At 46.0% G+C, this 20,667-nt stretch overlaps 1 protein-coding gene across 1 annotated transcript in view; it reads right to left on the bottom strand.

Moving 5' to 3' along the window:
* The window catches only part of Jazf1 (JAZF zinc finger 1), a 309,997-nt gene that overhangs the window by 5,115 nt on the left and 284,215 nt on the right, over positions 1-20,667 (bottom strand). Inside the window, exon 4 of the mRNA XM_057787211.1 lies at positions 3,737-3,906. Within this exon, the coding sequence (XP_057643194.1) occupies positions 3,737-3,906 (170 nt within the window). The remainder of the gene's footprint in view (positions 1-3,736; positions 3,907-20,667) is intronic.

Here is a 20,667-nt window from a genome sequence, read left to right as displayed (position 1 = left end):
TCAGAGCGGGCTCGGTATTTCGGTGTATGTCTATTAAGCCGCCTCTTCATAGCCAGTGTTACCTTACGAGATCCCTTTCTTGTGGAGACTAGAATTCTGTGGGCAGAATTGCATCCTTCCCCCTACTATTAGAAGCTTAATATTTCCTAAATTAGTACCTACATTTTAAGAGATGTTAGGAAAGATTTCTTGTGGAGCTGTTGCCCATATTAGGCAAGTGTTACATACCGAGTCATAGTCTCAATCTAGGGTACATTTCTAAAAGGAAAATTAGGAACGAAATGGAGCACAGTGAAGGCTCTGGCTGTTACTGCCGAGCTCCTGTCATGTCTGGATCCAAAGGGGACTGGATCCATTTGAGCCCCCTTGTGGGGAACACCCCAACCCCACAACAGACTCATTGCTTCTGCTGGTCTGTCTGCTGCGTTCTCAGGCCGGGGAGACTACGGAGGAGCTTGTTTTGTTTCACATTTAACCCTCATGCACCGAGTGTCCACTCATCAAGGGGGAACACAGAACACTTGGACTTGCTCTTATGCTTTCTCCATGGGTGAGGTTGGGGTGCGGTGGGGTGAGGTTGGGGTGAGGTTGGGGTGCAGTGGGATACGGGACTCTGCTCTTTGACTCCAAAGCAGAAGAGTGGAAGCTGCACAGAGTAGGGGAGGGGTCAGTACTCTTGGCGGGAAGCACTGAGAGGTTTGGAATCAAACAAAAAAAACAAACCATGCTACCATGACATGCCGAGGTATCAGAGTGCCGAGAGCCATGTGCCCTCTTCTCTGGGTGTTAGGCTTTACTTAGTTCTGAGGTAATTTGCCACAGCTGGGGTCCATGCTGGGTGCCTCGGAGGGCTGTAGCAGTAGCTGACACATTCAGGGCACTGAGGGAAGTGAGAGACCAATCTAGAGTGAGCATTGGGAGCCTGAGATAGGAAAGTATGGGAACCAGAAAATTCCACAGAGCCTGTCTCTGCCAAGACTGCGGGGCTGAAAGCTTTCTTCTCTCCCTCTGCATCCTGCTTTCTTTTGGGGAACCAGGTCAACCACTGAAGTCAGTGAGACACTTAGCAGCCAGGCCGACCACTGAAGTCAGTGAGACACTTAGTGCCCTGGGGATGGTAGCAGAGAATCTGTAAGCAATACTTTATTGGCCATGTGTTCCCTGTGTACTGATCATGTGTGGCCTTTGCCTTCTCTCTAAAGATTATTGTTCATTGTTGGAAGATGACACAAGCTGAGACTCGAAGCCATCTCTGAAAACTGCTGTAGATGTCTTCCTTGCTGGAGTTTCTCTTGGTGACCGCCAGATAATAACAATAACAAATAATAACAGGGAAATTTACTATTATGAAAGCTTGACCTTAGCTTAGTTTTTCCCCACCTAGCTCTTATAATTTAAATTAACCTGTGTTAATCTGTTTTGCCACACGGCTTTTTACCTCTCCTCTGCACAATGTATCTGACTTCTTCAGTGTCTCGCTGGTATCTCTTACAAGCCTAGATTCATCCTGAGTCCTCCCTCTGCTGGAAGTCCCGCCTATCCTCTCCTGCCAAGCTATTGGCCATTCAGCTCTTTATTAAACCAGTCACAATGACACACATTCACACTGTGTAAACAAATATTCAACAACAACTGCTTACTCATTCCTTGCTGTTTCCTGTGTGCACATGTATGAAACATGTTAATAAGCTTATGTTTGCGGTTCGCCTTTAGCCTAGCCTATTACAGTTATTGGGTGGGAGGTATTTTCGATTCTCTAGAAAGTTCTGGAGGGAGCACCCTAGGTGAAGGTAGATGCAAGCACCAGGCCCTCCCGTTAAGGGACCTTTCATGTGAAGTCTAGGAACTTAGATGGAGGGAGGAGAGCTACCCCTGAGCAGTGTCCAGCAGGAGGACACCAGTCAGACACTCCCGCCGACTGCAGTGTGGAATTAATGTCTGCTCTTGGGAATAAATAAGCCTTGTGGATTCTGCCTGACTCCAGGGCACACTGGAAGGTTGCTACCCTCTTGCCGGCACCAGTGCCGATAAGCGCACAGTGAAGATGAAGGAGCTCAGCATCTCGTTGGGAGGAGGGACCTGTGTCTCCTCTCTGGTGGACTGTCACTTGGCATTCTGGCTCAGAAAGGGAAACACTTCTCTCACAGACATGCGGGCCTCCAATCCGGCCCGGGTCAGCTGTCTGTTAATGGTACCCAAAGCTGTCAGTCCCTGCAACAGAGCTTCTCTGAGTGTGCCCTTGACCGTAAAAGGAAAGAACATTCAGGGCCCCTGTCAACCCAGGCATAGATAACTAAAGGAAGAAAGTGCGGGCGACCTAAAAGAAGAAGAAATGCCTGGGGTACGGATTATGAACAAGGACCAGCGTGTGTTTCCTCTCACTTTCTGTGGTCCCTCAGTGCAAGTTCAATGCGCAAGGCTCTGCTTCCGTGGTTTTCAGACTCTGGAGAGGGGCAGCGAGAAGAGGAGCAGCTGATGTCGTGAGAACGGGTCCAGCATGGGCAGGACAACCATGTCATCCCCTGTCTGGCTGTGCCTGTGAAACAGGAGGAAACCTCTCTGCAGAGAGAGCTGCCCTCTGGGGTTCCCCAACCTCCCTTTGCCCTTTAGGGTACCGTGCTATGACTGTTCAAGGCCTCCTTTTCTCTGTGCCTCTAAGCTTTGCTAGAGAATCTGCACATGCGTGCTCTTGTGATGTGTCCTGCCCTGGCCTGGGCGGCCCTTCAGGAGTCCAGAGGACTCCCATCTCTGTCCTAGGGCTTGTTAATGAAGGCCATCTGGACCAACAATGCTCAGGTGAGTGAGTGATGCCCTCCTGGTTCCTGCTTCTCCAATAGCAGAGCTTAAACTACTGAGAGTGAATTGTTCCGTTGAGTCCAGGTATGAGAAGAGTTCGCGCTGCCAGTTTTCAAGCCTTTAGAAACAGTGTATGCAGAGGGTAAGTTAGTGTGCTGTCGAGTCCACCAGGCAGGCTTGGGAGAAACGTTCCATTTCTGCCACAGCTAACTTTAGAGAGCTGCTAACACCTGTGGGAACTTGCTGCAGCTCTTTTGCCTTGTTGATTCCTTTACTGTTTTGTCCCTAGTTTTCTCGGTAGAAAAGTTAGTGCCACCAGCTGCCCAAGTCACCTAGTGTCGGGACTGTTAGGGACCCAGCAGGTGGACAGGGCAGAAGCTGAAGGCAGGGGAAATCAAAGCGTTTTCTTCCCTGATCTTTTATGGGGAGGGGGAGGGGAGCGAGAACTGCCCAGCTGGAAGGCAAACACCCTGCCCTGTTTTCCAGAAGGCCCAGTAAACCGGCTAGGGCTTTTACAGCCCTGGCCACCTGGAAATCTGTCCACTGACAGAAGGGTTTGGCAAATAAGTAGGCTGCCCCAGTCCATGCCCTGTTGCCATGGCGCTGGAAGGAGAGTAGTTCCTCCTGCATGCTAAGCCCCAATCTCTACCACGCACACTCCAGCTCCAGCATCGGACTTTCAGACAGGCTCTTAATAAGAGGATGGAAACCAGAGGCTGCCCACACAAGATCTCTTTGACTTAAATCTCCCACGCAAGTCAAAAGAGCCCTGCCAATCATCCAGAATGGCAGCCACTGTTCAGCAGAGGGTACTGGGCACAGGAGAGGTGGCGTCTATGCCTGGCCCACTGGCAGACTCTCTAGAACTGTGAAGGGGCAGCTGGCCCACACATGATCCCCTGCCAGGCACTTACACCAAGTGAAGAAGTCTTTCCTTTACCTTGTAGCGCTTTTTACATCCGGGAACTGGGCAGGCAAAAGGCTTTTCTTCTCCTCCATTCATGCACATGGAGCTGAGGATTGCTTCGGAGCTGATGGCACTCTCTGTGGTCCAGGACTCATCGCTGTCTGACTCCTCATAGTCCACCTCCTCCTCGTCATACTCGCTGCCTGTGGAGCAGAAGAAACGTGCAAGGGCTGTCAGAAGCTGTCTCCTCCGCACAATCTGCCTCGACTGCAGGGCAGGAGGACCAGTGTAGCTGGATTTTTCTTTGGGCCGCCAGCTCACAAATAACCACATGGAGACATATTACTAGTTATGAAAGCTCAGCCTTAGCTTAGGCTTGTTCCTAACTAGTTCTTATAACTTAATCCGCGTTATTTAATCTATGTTCTGCTGTGTGGCTTGTTATCTCTTCCTCCCATCCTGCTTCCTATCATGCATCTTGCTGGCAACTCTACCTTTCTTCTTCCCAGAGTTCTCTCTGCCCAGAAGTCCTGCCTATACTTGCTGCCTAGCTATTGGCCATTCAGCTTTTTATTACACTGATTTGAACACACTGCATATTCCATACTTGTGTTAATACAGATACATAGGTTACCTTTAAAGGTTTGTGTATTTTCAGAACAAAAAGACCAGACACCAATGAAGACAAGTAGCCTAGGTGATCCAGCCTCTCACAATGCCTCTGTTATAGTTTCCTCAAAATTCTGCATCCAGAACAACTTCAAAGCTGCTAACTGAGATGGTTCAGCCTCACAGACTGCTCCAGCCAAGACTTCAGATAAGGCCTACATTTTCCCACCACATAGAGACTAAACAAAAAAGAATGCAGCTAGCTCCCCTAGGACTTGACCATCATCTCAGTTTTCTCAGGGTCCCCTAAAGATGCTGTTGCTCCCAGACAACAGGAAGAAGTCTAGAGAACAAGAAGTCCACATTCCCAAGAGGTGGGGTGGTGGGTGTTTTTTGGTCATTCTGTGGGTTATCGATGTTTCTTATGCTTAGGGGGGATTAGTTGTAAGTTGTTACTGGACAGGATCAGAAAAAAAAAAAAAAAAACTAAACAAAGGAGGTTGGAGCCGGGCAGTGGTGTCGCACGCCTTTAATCCCAGCACTCGGGAGGCAGAGGCAGGTGGATCTCTGTGAGTTCGAGACCAGCCTGGTCTACAAGAGCTAGTTCCAGGACAGGCTCCAAAACCACAGAGAAACCCTGTCTCGAAAAACCAAAAAAAAAAAACCAAAAAAAACCAAAAAAACAAAAAACAAAGGAGGTTGGATTCTCTATGTGGTGGGAAAATGTAGGGCTTATCTGAAGTCTTGGCTGGAGCAGTCTGTGAGGCTGAACCATCTCAGTTAGCAGCTTTGAAGTTGTTCTGGATGCAGAATTTTGAGGAAACTATAACAGAGGCATTGTGAGAGGCTGGATCACCTTTTTCTGAAAAGAGGGTATACAGAAATGATAGAATAAAAGAGTAGATTATTGAAACTACTTTTAAACTAAAAATGCAACTACTAGTCTTAAATATTTTACATTAGTATGGATTTTTGTATATTGATATAAATTTAAGGTTATTTTTGTTATACTGTATATATCTTTCTACTCTTATTTAAGGTATTGTACCTGTGCAGCCCATTTAACAATCTAATGTAAATTTATAGTTCTTGAAATTTATTATTATAAACTATTTAGGATAATTAAGAAATACAGGTTAAGGCGGGTAATGGTGGCACATGCCTTTAATCCCAGCACTTGGTAGGCAGAGACAGGCTAATCTTTGTGAGTTTGAGGCCAGCCTGGTCTACAGAGCGAGTTCCAGGACAAGTTTCAAAGCTACAGAGAAATCCTGCTTTGAAAAACCATACATACATACATACATACATACATACATACATACATACATACGTACATACAGGTTAGGTAGTTAGTCATCTAACAATCAAATTTGTGGCCATATTAGGTATGTTTTTAAAGTCAAACACATATATATATATGATCTTCAATGGCATTTAAAGTGTTTTAATAACATAAGGTTTTTCATGACAGTGAGACACATCTGCTTCTGGCATCACCAATCTACTTCAAAAAAAGATGATGGGCATCTAAGAGAAGCTGCCCTTGCCTCAGCTGCTGACAGTATGCTGTCCAAATTGGACAAGCAGGACACAAAAGGTTACTGCCAAACTTTGCCAAGACAAGGTTGGAAAGTCTTTCAAAAATTCCTGCTTTACACAAATGTCTGTCAGATAGTCTAGGCCTATAGACTGAACATGGATGCCCCAATGTTACAGAGGAAATTTTGGCAACTGTCCAGGCAGCCAGATGTCTCTGTCATTTCTATACTTTTGGAAGCTGTTTGCTTTGTACTTCCTGTTTACTCAGGTAATATTTTATCCTTCTTGGGTCTCTGGTAGTGTTGAAGAATAAATAATTATAGTTTTATAGTTTACTTATTTACCAAATTCATAAAAGGTATAAAGTGTATAAGGTTGAGAGATTAAGGTTGAGTGATTAAATTGTTTAAGAAAATGTTTTGAGGGCTGGAGAGATGGCTCAATGGTTAAGAGCACTGGCTGTTCTTCCAGAGGATCCAGGTTCAATTCCCAGCACCCACATAGCAGCTCACAACTGCCTGTAGCTTTAGCTCCCTGGGAGCTGACACCTTTACACCAATGCACATAAAATAAAGTTAAAATAAATTATTTTAAAAACTACAACAAAACACTTCATATTAAGTAAAGAAGATAATTGGTGGTTGTAGTGATATTTCATTTGTATAAAAAATGAAAATGTTTTGAGGTCTAAAATATTTTGAGTTGGTAATACAAGTTAGGATAGAAAGTGAATTAGGTACAAAACTTTGGATTTACCAAGATAGGATAGATAATGGAGCATTTTTTTTATGAATTTGTAAATGCAAATAGACTGGACATTGTGAATGTAATTCTTACTTGATAATTGTTCTTATTGTATATAGTCTTACTGTGTTAGAGTTAAAACCTCCCCTTTTTATTTAGACAGAAGTGGAGAAATGTTATGGGATATTTTCATTGCACTCTGACACTCTAGAGACTGCCAGTAAAGTTTACCTTGATATTGGCAGAGCTAGCTACTAGCTGACTAAAATTAGCCATGGGGGTTTTAGAGGACCCAACACATATAGAGAGACACAGGAAATAGTAGGGAGGAGCATAGAAAGTTCCTCGGCCCTTTGAGATTGAGGAAGGAGACACTGGTCACTTCACAGGTCCAAGCACAAATAGTCAACAATGACAAACCCTTCTCAGTAACATATACACCTGATCCTGACGTGCTGAAGGGTAGAACTCCATCCCTTGGTTTTCTGCTTTCCTAGTCTAGAAAATTGAACAGCTCTGGGAGGGAACTGAGCTTCATGCATTTTAGGGATCTGCCCTTAAGAGGGGACATGTGTCGGATCTTTAGCCTGAAAAGGCTATTATAGACCTGCCCTTAAGAAGGGACACACGCGCCGGGCGGTGGTGGCGCACGCCTTTAATCCCAGCACTTGGGAGGCAGAGGCAGGTGGATCTCTGTGAGTTCGAGACCAGCCTGGTCTACAAGAGCTAGTTCCAGGACAGGCTCCAAAACCACAGAGAAACCCTGTCTCGAAAAATCAAAAAAAAAGGGGGCTGGAGAGATTGCTCAGAGGTTAAGAGCATTGCCTGCTCTTCCAAAGGTCCTGAGTTCAATTCCCAGCAACCACATGGTGGCTCACAACCATCTGTAATGGGGTCTGGTGCCTTCTCTGGCCTGCAGGCATACACACAGACAGAATATTGTATACATAATAAATAAATATTTAAAAAAAAAAAAAAGAAGGGACACACGCATAGAGGCTATTATGGAACTGACGGGTGGCGGCCCCAAGCCGGGGAGCAAGGAGTGCAGAAATGCCAAGAGTTCCAAGGTGCAGGTCTGGCTTCTGGTAGAGAACACATTCCTTTCCCACCTATCTCGCCTGCCTTCTGAATACACATTTCCCAGCAGACCTGACTTGTTGAATCGCCACTCAGAATGAAGATGGATCCTTTTATATTCCTAAAGATGAACTGAATTTGGAACTGGCTTTTCTGGCTTCAGGACAGCCGGACGGAGAACCACTTCAACAGCGCTCCCATTCTACCCTTCTAATGAGGGAGGCCCAAAGCCACTGACTTTTCACTTCTGCACAATACAACCCTGAAGGACATAATTCTACAGATCATAAACAGTGTAAAATAATATGTTGACAAGTCCTAATGCATTTACAAGCCCCGTGGAATAAATAGGAATTATAGCACAACATTAATAAGAATTATATAGTAGCAATTACAGTTGTACAATTCATCCCCCAGGTGTGAGGCTAAATTGCACCAGGGGCTTGCCTAGGAGCTTGATAGGCTCACTCTGCGACATCAATTATTTCAACACCAAATATTGGCATTTTTATTGGGTTTCATTTTAATAGGCATTAATAAGACTGTTTGAAGAACAGCTGAGCCAGCAGCCGAGGACGCCATCATCTGAGGCGGAAAGTTGAAAGGGTCCGGGAAGGAGGGGACTTCTCGTTTATTGAGTGCCTACTATGTTTCACGTGAGCGCCATGCTTTACCTCGTGTAATCCTGTAGTGCCTGAGGTGGGACGGAAGCTGAGCCCTGTGGAGTTCCCGTGAGTCTGTGTCTCTATTAGCTATGAAGGGTGTCACAGTCCCTTCAGAGCTTCCTAAAGCCTACAGCTCCCCAGCTCCCTTCAGGTCTGCATTTGCTGGCTCTTCAGCACTTACTCAGGGAGGATACAGTCTTTCTCTTTGGGTGCCTGCTAGCAGCTCTTGTAGAGAGTATGCAGTGGTAGAGGATAAGGTGCAGAGGAAATATATTTTACTAGAATGAGGCTTGGGAATTAAAAGTGGGTTTTAGTTAGTCCCGCTATACCTGATGATAACACCTACCCACCAGCACCTAAAAGAAAAGAGCAAGCTTGGAAATGCTTGCCCCAGATGACTGGGATATCACTTGGCCACTTTCCCAGTCTGTCCTGAGCAAATCTCTAAGGCTATTTCTTTTCTTTTACGTTTTTTCCCTAAGGCTATTTCTAAGTAGGGCATTGCAGAAGACATTTTACTCTTAAACAAGGGCCACATGCTGGTGTCCTTTAAACTGCTGCTCAGAGAGCTGTAAATGTGATTTGGAAAGGCAGGACTTCAGAAAGTAAAAATGACTAATTTGGCCATCTAATTGGGCTAATTTGTTCACCTGAACACCAAGAAGCACTCAGCATTTACAACTTGGGGGAGGAGGTGGGGAAGCCCCTTAACGAAGCCCAGTAGAAGATAAAACTTTCAAACTAAACTGGATCAAAAGGAACCGGACCTTGAGAGGGGCGGGACGAGAGGTGCTGGAAACCACATGGGCCACAGGCAGAGCAGACAGGCAGGGCTGTCATGATGTAGGGTACTTCCCAGTCAAAGGCAGAGTGACGAACTGAGCGGCACTGCAGGCCCGGACTGGGCAGATGGATGTATAACCCGAGCCACTGCTGCCCCACAGCGCCCTAAGGGGACAGCATGACTCTCATCACCTTGTCTGGGACAAGAGAGTGACGTAGAGATGGACCTGTTTGTGTTCAGTTAGTTTCTAGACTCAACAGTCGTCAGAGTGGGGTACGCATGCTGGCTTTTGTTAGCTGAGGGACAAGCTACTTGGCTTTGATTTTCCACAAAAGTGGTACACATTTCTTCTCTGCAGCTTGAAGATTAGAACTAACGTCAGCAGCACGCCCAGCACAGGACGGTTGACAGGTAGTAAATGGACGGCAATGTAAACAAAAAAAATCACTCATATAACATATAATGCTTTCAGAAAAGCCAGCTCAGAGGCTGGGCATGGTGGCTCATGCCTTCAATCCCAGCACTCAGGAGGCAGAGGTTGATGGATCTCTGTGAGTTCGAGGGCAGCCTGGTCTACATGGTGAGTGGCAAGCATCCAGGGCTACACAGTAAGACCCAGTCTCAAAAACCAAACAAAACAAGACAAAGCAAGTCAGTTCAGGAATAAGGAAAAGGAGGAAGGGGAGAGGGCCATGGGGTAATGTGCTCTAAGTATATTACACACTTGATGAACATGGCCTCCCATCACCGTCTACCACACAAACAAAGGAAGGGCAGGAGGCAGTCTACAGGAAGCCAGGCCTTGCCAGCCTTAGCTCAGCAGTGGCAGGGGACAGTGTTTCCATCTCCCATCTCCGGTGCAGCCCAGGTCCAGGCTGTGGGGCCAGGCTGAAGTCATGTGAGCCCAGGCAAGCAACACTTCTTTGAGCTTGAGTGTCTTAGACAAGAATTCAGCAGTGACCATGATGGCCACAAGAAACATAATGTAACCTGCTATGTTGCACAGAAAACAAAGCAGTTCTGATCTACTTCGGTTGAATTTTCCACCCTTATATCCCCCAGTTTCACAATCCACACCACAGGGGCCCAGGGTAGGCAGGGCAGGAGTTGGGAGGGAGAGAACGAGGGCTTCTGGGCCTTGGTTGCTCATGCAGCATTTCCAGTTAGGGAGATGGGAGAGCTAGTAGAGAGGCGCTGGGCTGGCACACTCGTTTTCCTCAGGACAGCCGAGAAACTCCCACAGGCTGTCAGCAAAGGTTTTCTAAGAAATCGGTTCTGTGAATCCCATGAAAAATGTCAAGGTGGTCCCCATGCCCACACACCTGCTCACAGCCGCCATCCGGGCAGACCCTTGTCACTGTACACAAGCCCAGCTGTTTCTGCCATTTGTTCTCACGGGCCAGCCACAGCCATTTCTAATCTTGTCCTTTCTCCTCCACTCTCGGGTCTTGCTTCCCTTTGCGGAGCCCTTTATCACCACAGAAAGCCCCAGTCATCTTCTGTAGTTCTAAACATAATAGTGACATCTGGACAAAGATAAGCCAGCCTTTCCAGATACCAGAGGTGCCACGGAAGGTCATGAATATTCACGCAGCAGTGGTAACTGCGGTATCAGCAAATTCAGACCCAGCTGGGCGTCAGGTTCCAGCAAACATATCAGCAGGACACTCCGCTGCCCACCACGGGTCTACCACTAATCAGTTCATCAGCAACAACCCACTTCATTGTAGGTGAAGCAACAGTCCAGCTGGGGAGGATGACGAGGAACACCAGTGCCTCCTCTGGGACCATGCGCTGCCCTGGAAAATTTCACCTCCTTGCTCCCAGGTTCAGCTCATTATGGGATGTCACTACCCCTCCCTAGCAAGCATCCTGTTTTGACCCCTCTTAGAGCTCAGGTAACAGGTTTTTGTGGAGATGTCTGCCTTGTCATGTGTTGAGATCTAAAGAGTTACAGGCAGTTGTGAGCTTTCTTTCCAGTGTGGGCGCTAGGAATAGAACGCAGGTCCTCTGCAAGGGCAGTATGTATCTGTAACCAGGGAACCATTCCTGTAGCCCCAACCTCCACTCCTGACCCCCATACAATCTTTACAGAAACAACAAAAACAAAAAACTTCACTTGCCAACTTCTTAAAACAGAAACACCCAACACCTTATTTCACATCATTGTTGCCCGAACTTTAAAATAAAAAGGGCTGTTTGTTTTTTTAAGTTTGTTTTTGCTTTTTGTTGTTATTTGTTTGAGATATTACTAGGTAGTGCAGGCTAGATTTGAACTTGGGATCCTCCTGTCTTCATTCCCTGGGTGCTGGTAGTATAGGCTTGTACTATCACACTTAGGCAAGGACTGTTTTTGTGTTTGCTCATTTGGTTAAAGATTATTTTTATTTTTAGTTATGTGTGTGAGTGTGTCTGTACGTGAATGCAAGTCCATGAGTGCGACATTGAGCCAGAGTGGCCCTCCTGTTGTGTGTTCTCGGACCTGAATCTGGGTCCTCCGCCAGGACAGGATGGACTCGTCCGTCCGACTGAGCCATCTTTCCAGCCCCAGGCGTTTCGTTCTGTGACAGAGCCTCGCTATGTGGCCCTGGCTGGCTGTAGAGCAGGCTGGGTTTGAAAATGACTCTCAGAGCTGGGGTCACAGGCACACACTACCACACTCAGCAAGAACTTTCTAAAAAAAAAAAAAAAAAAGAAGAAGAAGAAGAAGAAAATTTAAGAACTATTTGCACTTGCTTATATTAATTGCTAAATGTTTCTGCCTATAAATCTACTTAACAAATATTTGTAAATATTCAAACAGTATCAAATAACAGCCAAAATGTAAGTTCTAAAATAAAATATGTTTGAGAGCTGATGGCAGTCAAATTCTACACATTTCAACAAATTATATCCACCTTCCTGTTTTAGCAGTTTTAAGCTTCAAAGTATTTTAAAGGAACTGGAGAGCTGGCTCAGTGGTTAGGAGCACTGATTGCTCTTTCTGAGAACCAAAGTTCAATTCCCAGCACCCACATGGCAAATTCCAGGGGTTTTGGTGTCCCCTTCCGGCCTCTTTAAGCACTGCATCCAAGAGCTTCATGGACCAAACACCTCTACGTGCAAAATAAAAATTTAGAAAATAACCATTTATTTAAGAAAAATAAATAAAATGTTTTTTAAACAGGAAAATCAAACGAAAGATCAAAATGCCTATAAAACGTCCACGTAACAAGCCAGTTCCCCAAATCTTGACTTGTATTTCATCATTTCTATGCTTAGCTGTGGCCACCCCGGGGGTTGGACAGACCTGTGAGACCCAAGAGAAGGGAGCCTGGTGGTGGTGACTCCTGAATTCTTCTGGTACAGGAGGTTGAAGGGCAAGGATGCTGAGTTTGAGGGCTAGTCTGAGAATGTGCCAAATAAATCAATCCAAAAGAAACTATGTAAAATTTTAGAGGTGGAGGGAGGCAGGCGGGGGTGGGGGAGAGCAAAGGCAGGGTACTGATCTTGGGCCAGCAGAACATGGAGGCTCAATTGGTCAGGGCAGCTGGAAAACAAGGACTCTAAAGGAAATTGGCTCACTCCCTGGTTTGAGCCCTTGAAAGCATGCCTATCAAGGTCTGCTTACTTAATAATAATTTTTATTTATTTTGGAGACAGGTTCTTACTATGTAGCTCAGCTTTGCCTTGAACATGTGATCCTCCTGCCTCAGTCTCCTGAGTGATGAGATCACAGGTGTGTACAACCATATCTGATTAGATTCTTTTCATATTATTTCAAACAGGCTCACAGAGGCAGAATGACCTATGCAGGTCACAAGACTCCTCTGTGGTAGAACAAGGTCTATGTTCGACTCCTGAGCACGTGTTCCAAACCACTATCCCACACTGCTTCCCAGAATTCAACGCAAACTCTCCAGCAGAGCTGGACACTCATCACCAGCACCCACCCACCTCCCTCTCTGGGCTTTGTTGTTCTCCATAATCCACTTCTCTGCACACGCTCCCTCTCGTTCTAACCCTGACCCAACTATTCCCTTCCAGGCCAGACTTTGGTGGCTTCTGTCCTGGGGTTTGGCTTCACCCACACCTGGCCATCTCTTTGTGTCCCCCAGGTGTGCTGACCCCTTTCTCAAGGTTCTCTGTCTTCTATCTTTCTGGACACTCTCTTTTTTCAAATGTTAGGCCTCCAAGACTACCTTCAGTTGTGTGCGCAGTGCGTGTGCCTGTGTGTGAATGTGGAGGCTGAGTGTGTCCCTCTATTGCTGTCCGCCGTATTCCTTCTTTCAAGTCGGGGTTTCTCATTGAACCTGAAACATACAGCTTTGGCTAGGCTGGCCGGCCATTGAGCCACCAGGATCTGCCCACCTCTGTTCCCAGTGCTGAGGTTACAGGCATGGACAGCCATGTTCATCTTTGTATGTGAGGGCTGGGGACCCAAACTCTAGTCTGCATGCTTGAAGAATGCACGCTTGTCTCACTGGTCCGTCTTTCCCAGGCCCTATTCTCCGATCTCTCTCTCTCTCTCATATATATATATATATATATATATATATATATATATATATATATATAAAATCATTTCTTTGTTGTTTGTCTGTAGCATTGGGCATGAGCCTACGGCCATGTACGTGTTGGGCAAGTGCTCTCTCTCTGAGCTGCTCTCTTACCTTTCACTTCTGAGTGTGTGTCTTATTACTCGAATGTGTGTAAAGGTGGGTGTGCACCTGCCTTAGCACGTGTGCTGCAGCACATATGTGGAGGTCCATCTGCTCTTTTCACCTTATTGAGAACTCTCTTTCTCGCCTTTGCTGCCCTATCCCGTGTGAGCTTCTAGGTGGCTCTCTTGTCTCTCTCCGAGTGCCGCAGGAGTGCTGGAGTGATTTGTGTACCACCACACTCAGATTTGTGCTTCTGTGGGCTCCGGGACCCAAACCTGAGTTCCGGGCCTGTACAGCCAGCACTTTTACTTGCTAAGCCATCTCATTGGTCCAGCCCTTACTTTAATTTTTTCAATCTCCAATTTTCCCCCACTGAGGGCTTTATTCTAAAATTGTCTATAGAGAGGTTCATTTCCATTCCTGCATATTTTTTCTTTGAACTCTGCCAGTGGTTTGAATGAGAACAGCTCATGCGTTTGAAGGCTTACGCACCAGACCAATTACTGGAACTGTCTGGGGAGGACTCCGAGTTGCGGCCTTATTGGAGCAGATGTGGCCTTGCTGAAGTAGGGTGACCTTGTTGGAGGTGGTAAGTCACTGGGAGTCAGCCGGCTTTGATGTTTCAAAAGCCCACATCAAGCCCAGTCTCTCTGCCTGCTGTCTGCAGATCAGGATGTAAAACTCTCGGCTACTGTTCCGGTGCTATGCCTACTTGCTTCTCACCATGATGGACCAACTCTCTACAACTCATATGGCTATTACTGGTCACTTTTATGCAGATCTACAAAGAGAAATTTAAAATGTTCAGTTTGAGGAGAAAAAGAATATAAGAAAATGTAATGCTGGAGCCAAGTCCTATCTGCAAGAAGACAAAATGTTTAAAGAAGACAAAATGCTTAAAGAAGGCCTGATTCAAAATGGAATAAAGTGAATGTTGACTTCAGAGTAAGACCCCATTCAGCTAAGCTTCCAACTTTTGAAAAATAATTAAAGGGAAGTTTAAGCAGCAAAGGAAGCCATCAACAGTGGAAAGTTTATGTAAATGTAATTCAAGGAGGAGGCTGGGTTCCAGCCCAACATGCAGAGGAACTTGTCAGCTTCAGCTATGTGGTTTTGGATTTAGAGTCAAGAAGAATACAGGATTGTATAATCTTCCTTTATGGTTAAGGAAGCCACTGAGGCCAGGGGTTTGGCAGGGAGTCCTGGAAAGGTCATTTTGTGAAGCTGTGAAATGAAGCTTGGTTTGCACTGGAGACCCTAAAATGCTCCAGATTCCAGAGTCATAGGATATCTGCCAGGGAAAGATGCAGACTGGGCATTGCCTGCACACAGGAGCCACTGTCCTGCAGGTACAACTTCTGTCCCCAGAGTAACTTCATCTTTATATCCACTAAAATAACTACTTGGCTAAATTCTTAGGGTGTCAGAAGGGCTTGCATACAGTAGACAACAATAGGTGTAGTGTACAAATAAATGAGAGACAGAGGTAATGGGCAAAAGTCAGACCCTCAGACACTGGGCCATGGCCTTAAAATACGTAATGCTGTTCTGTGGGGGAAAAGTAACACAAGTCCAAGGCCCAAGCGAGGAAGGCCCAGGTAAGACATACAGGCATCCGAGTCACAGGTTCTGAGTGGCAGTTGGGACAGAGAGGTTCAGTTCCCTGAGACATTCCATGGTGCCAGTTTTGGCAAAGGAAAAAAAAAAATCATGAATTCGTAAGATGGTTGAGCAGTAGCTCTTCCTACAAGTCACGCGAGTCTCTCCACTGCTGCCTGGTCTGCAAGGGGAGCACAGTGCCACCTGGGATGTTGTCCTAAGGGCCAAGGCTGCTGGAAGGATCTAGAAACTTCATCTTCATCCTCCACAGCAGAGTGGGAAGGATGGCTGTTACCAGAGTCCAGGGCACCAGGCTTAATCAGAGATCAAGATCAAGGTTATTCATCTCCACACCTGAGAATGAGAAACTGACTTGGAAGCAGTCTCACAATGAAACAGGAAGATAATCAGTGTACAAGGGTTATGCTCTCAGAAAAATATGAAAACAACAAAATGCCTAAGCAGGCCTCTGCACTTTCCTCTCACTTAGGACTCAAACTGGTTGGGGTGGCAAGCTTTATTTATTAAAATACAATTGAAATGCCCCTATATTTCCCTTTTTTGTCTAAAATAAAAAAGAAGGCTATAACTAAGAAAACTATATACAATAAGTACAGTGACTATATATAATATATACAGGCAATAAATACATCAATGATGTCTAGACCATTTGCATTGGACAAATTCAGAAAAAATACTCCATATCTATCCTATCTTGATGAGTCCAATGTCATATACGTAATTTACTTTTTATTATAACTTACTTTCTATGTCTGATAAACTATAACTATCTTATCTTCAACTCCCTCAGAGACCCAAGAAGGAAATAATACTGAGTAAGCCGGAAGTGCGAGCAAGCGACTTCCAAAAAAACGCGAGTAATGACAGAAACAGCTGGCTGCCTGGACAGTCACCCACAGTTTCTCTACAACACTGGGGCATCCATCTTTGACCTATAGGCCTAGCATATCCAAAAGACTTTTCTGTGAAGCAGGATATTTTGTGTCCTGCTTGTCTAATTAGGACAGCATACTACCAGCAGTTGAGGCAGGGATGTTTTCTTACCCAGTGGCTTACTTTTGCCACAAAGAAAGTAAACTCCCTGTGGAGTTTCTTCAGTGCTCTGAAGTAGATTTGTGCTGCCAGGAGGCTGGAGTGTGGCTTCTGTCCCCAGTAGGAGTCTCCCTCCTGCAGAGCCCAGCCCAGTTTCTCCCAATGTACTACATGCGGTCACTTCTGTGTTCTCCATCCTGAGTCAGGAGAAAGGAAATACAAGGAAATACTGTCTCCTTTATCCCTCCCACATGTGATAGCCTGTCTCATGTCTAAAAATTCCATACCGTTTTAAGAAAAGCTGGATTATAAGAAATTACATCACCTTGCCTATCTATGACTAGCCATCAGCAACCCCACTAATTCACTGTGTGGCATGTCATTGTGACTTTTCACCTTGGTTTTCTAGCTGCTACTAAAGACACAGAGAAGCTGTATGAAGGTTCCTGAGTCATGACCACTCAGGCAATATTAAGTGACAGGTTGTGGCTCAGAAATCATTTTAGAAGGGCATGACTGATATCTACCAAATGACATGGAAGGACAGAAATATACTTATTCAGAAACTTGCTGTAGCGTATGTGAGTGTGTGTCTTAATGCAGAATATAGTTTCTTACATGAACGTTCAAAACCTTGAAACCATTTTTGACCATCAGCACTTCAGTTCATAGAACTCCTTTCTTAAATAGAGAATATTACCAGACACTTGTTATGAATTTAAGGCTAGCAAAGAAAGCAAAGGTACTTTTGGAGGGATCATAGCCAGCAAGCTAGGAAAGTGAGCTGCTGCCAATACGACTCCCCAGTTTTAGGAAGGAGGAGACTGGAGCCTCACGGATGACAATCGCCTTTGGGACCCTGGCCCTTCGCGCTCCTCACCAGGTTCTCGGGTGTCTTTGTTTGCCTTTGGCTCAGTCTGGTTTTGTTCTCTAGGAACGCTGGTAACCAACGGCCACACAGAACTGTTCTCTTCATTAAGAATGGCCACACAACCAGGCATGGTGACACAGGCCTATAACCCCAGCTACTCTGGAGACTGAGACAGGAAGATCACAGGTTCAAGGCCTGCCTGGGCAACTTAGTGAGACCATGTCATAAAAACAAAATCAGGAGCTGGAAAGATGATTCAGCAGTTCAGAGCATTTATTGCTCTTTCAAAGACCTGAATTCCATTCCCAGAATTCACGATGGTGGCCTGTAAGTCCAACTGCAGGGATATAGGATGCCTCTGGTATCTGTGGACGTATGCACTCATGAGCACATACCCTTCCCCAACCAACATACAATTAAAAACAAAGCAAATCTTTAAAAATAAAAAGCGAGAGGAGGTCTGGTTTGTGGCTTAGCAGTAAAGAGTGCCTCCTAGCATGCAGAAGGTCCTGAGTTCAAGCCCCAGTACTAAAACTAGAGGGAGACTCCTCGGGGGACCAGGAATCTTTGTTTTGTCCCCAGGTTGTTGTGCTGTATGGATTCTTTGACATAGTTTCCAGTTGGACAGCCTAAAAGTAAGGGCTGGGCTGCTAGGTCATGTCTTAAAGAGTGAGCTGCCTCCTGGGGGCAGTACTTTGGGTTAGACCCAGGGAAACATAAGTGCACGGTACAGCAAAGGAGCTGGGGGGTTTACTTGAAGGAGGGTATGGGTAAACACAGGTGTACCAGCAGACTCCTCCATCATCCTTCCAGGCTCACAGCCAAGTTCTGGTATGTGTGTGTGTGTGTGTGTGTGTGTGTGTGTGTGTGCATGCGAGTGTGTGTAGTGTATATGATGACTTCTGGAAGGACCACTCTCTTACTTTCCTCTCATTCCTTGTCTGAGCTGGTCTTCAGCCCATTCTTGGGGGCAGAAGAAAATCCATGCAGAACCTGGAGTATTGAAGAATGACATTCCAAGATATAGTCCATGTAGGTATTTGGTAATAATACTTAGGCAAGTAGACACTAGAATTTTATATGATAGAATAAGGAACACATGAAATGTGTCAGAGTATGTACAAGGGGGTGAGAGTACATGTGTGCACACACACAGGCACACGGACACACCACCCATATACACAGGCACACATGTGCACACACAGGCATGCAGACACACACACACACACACACACACACACACACACACACACACACCTTTCCATGAAACCAGGTTAGCACTACTGCAAAAATCAAAGCAAACAACCAAGCTGGGAGAAGGGGGCAGGGCCTCACGAGCAGCCCTCTGGGAAGATCTGGGCTTTCTTACAATGCCTGATTGCTGTGGCCTCACCACCCCACCTTTTACACCTCCCTTTCCTCACCCGACACTGGAGATAACACCGGGGCTGAGCTCAAGGGCTGCTGTGAAGACTGGATGATGTAGTGTATGTAAGTCTCCAGTCCATTTCTGCCACACAGTTATACATTATACCAGTGCTGGGTAGGATTCCTGTTTCCGTTAATATTTTAAACTTACTGGGCTTGAAATAACTAAAGAGCCACAAAGCTGAAGAAGAAATGCTCTTGTTAAGAGGCCGGGATGTGGCTCAGTGGTAAAGTATTTCCCTCATGGATGACCATCTAGTACCACAGAGCATGTGTGTAAGTGTATGTGTGTGCATTCATGCACATGTGTGTATGTGTCAGGAGGAACAAATTTGGTTAGAATTATCTGCCAAAAATAAATAGAGTGCCTAAGATACGGCTTATTTTCTAATAGATGCTAATTTAGAAAGCTTTTGAAAATTACAATGATGATTTAGAATTCTGTTGAATTATATTAACTCTATTAAATTCAGGGTTATATTTTCAAGAATTCACTCATATTGTTGGATACCTGGGGATAAACACCTCATCTCTCTGATGAGTAGTGCATCTGTGAGCAGTCACATAGTTCACTATCACACCATGAAACGTGCAAGGGCAGCGGTGGGCCAGAGTGAAGGAGAGGGCTTACATTTGTCTTTAAAGGCGTGATCTCCTGTAGCCGAGGCTAGCCTTGAACTCGGGAACTTCTTGCCTCCACCTCCCAAGTACTGGGACCACAGGCCTGGGCTACCACCTCCAGCCTGAGGGGTCACTGAATGACCGCAGGTCTGGGCACAAGGCGAGCTTACACTGTTGGAATTGTATCCTTTCTCGGCAGCGCTAAACCTCTGGCCAAAGCTTACGACAGGGCCAGGGCTGCCATGTCTAATTATGTGTGGGTACACCCTCCAAGAAGTCATTGAGAGAAAGCTCACAAGGAGTTGTGGGAAGGGAGGTGACAGTGAGAAAGTATTGCGGGGACCAAGAGGAGAAATAATTGGAGCCTGTCAGCAAGCAAGCCCAGCTTCCACTGCAAAGGGGTAACTGTCTCACCGCAGACAGAGCCCATGCTTGAAAATGTGCCCCAACAGAAAAGAAGTTGCTTCCCTAGGGAAGAATGTGAGAGTCACGGCGAGTTCATGGCCATCTCAGAGCGCTCCCATAAAAGCTGAGTTTCACACTTTGTCCCATGTGGAAACTGCAGCCCGTGCTGCATGAAAAATGAGTTTTATGAGAGTACTTCTGATGTTTAAGGAGCCTGTTTGGCTTCCTAACAGCACCAGTGATGCTGTTTTATTCACTGTGTGTACCAGGCAGGCGTCCTGTGTGTCCTCAGCCAGGCTGCATGTCAGTCAAATGTCACGAGGATGTCAAACTGGGAAACAGTGACTGGGAGAAGCTGGAAGGGCAAGAATTTCCCATTCAAGAGACTGCTGAAAGCATGCTCTAAAATGCAAGTGCAATTCACAAGAGGCAAGATGGCAATATGGCCCACCCCATGCTCACTCCTTAGTTGATGTGGCATGGGGGACAGGTTGAGAAGGCTGGGGTCTCAGGAAGAGTCCCCAGTGACTCTGAGGATGCTTTCATTTGTGCTTCTGTTTCCTTAGCAAGATCTCCCATGGTCATGAGAGGACACGAGGAGCCTAGCCCCAGGCTTCATTAGGATTCAACTCCACAGCCTTGGACAGCTCACTACTGTACTTTCTACCTTCTCCTCGTGCTGTCGACCCCACCCCACAGATCTGGGGAGCAACTGAGTGCTCAGACCTTGCTGCTCACAGCTAGCGCTTTCACTGCGAAGACACGTTTTCTCAAACTAAGTCAAGTAGACTGGATGCTGCTCTTTAGCTTTATCAAGATCTAGGGTCATCAGGAGCCCTGCTGGGTGGTACAGATGACCAGCTCTGCTGCTCGAGGTCACAGGCATGGCTGGAACCTGGGTTGCCAGGCACAGGCTTCAGCTC

Source organism: Chionomys nivalis, chromosome 1, assembly GCF_950005125.1.
Source record: "Chionomys nivalis chromosome 1, mChiNiv1.1, whole genome shotgun sequence".
Classification (NCBI taxonomy): Eukaryota; Metazoa; Chordata; class Mammalia; order Rodentia; family Cricetidae; genus Chionomys; species Chionomys nivalis.
Note: the sequence above shows the minus strand (reverse complement) of the source record. Positions and strands in the feature narration are given on the sequence as shown.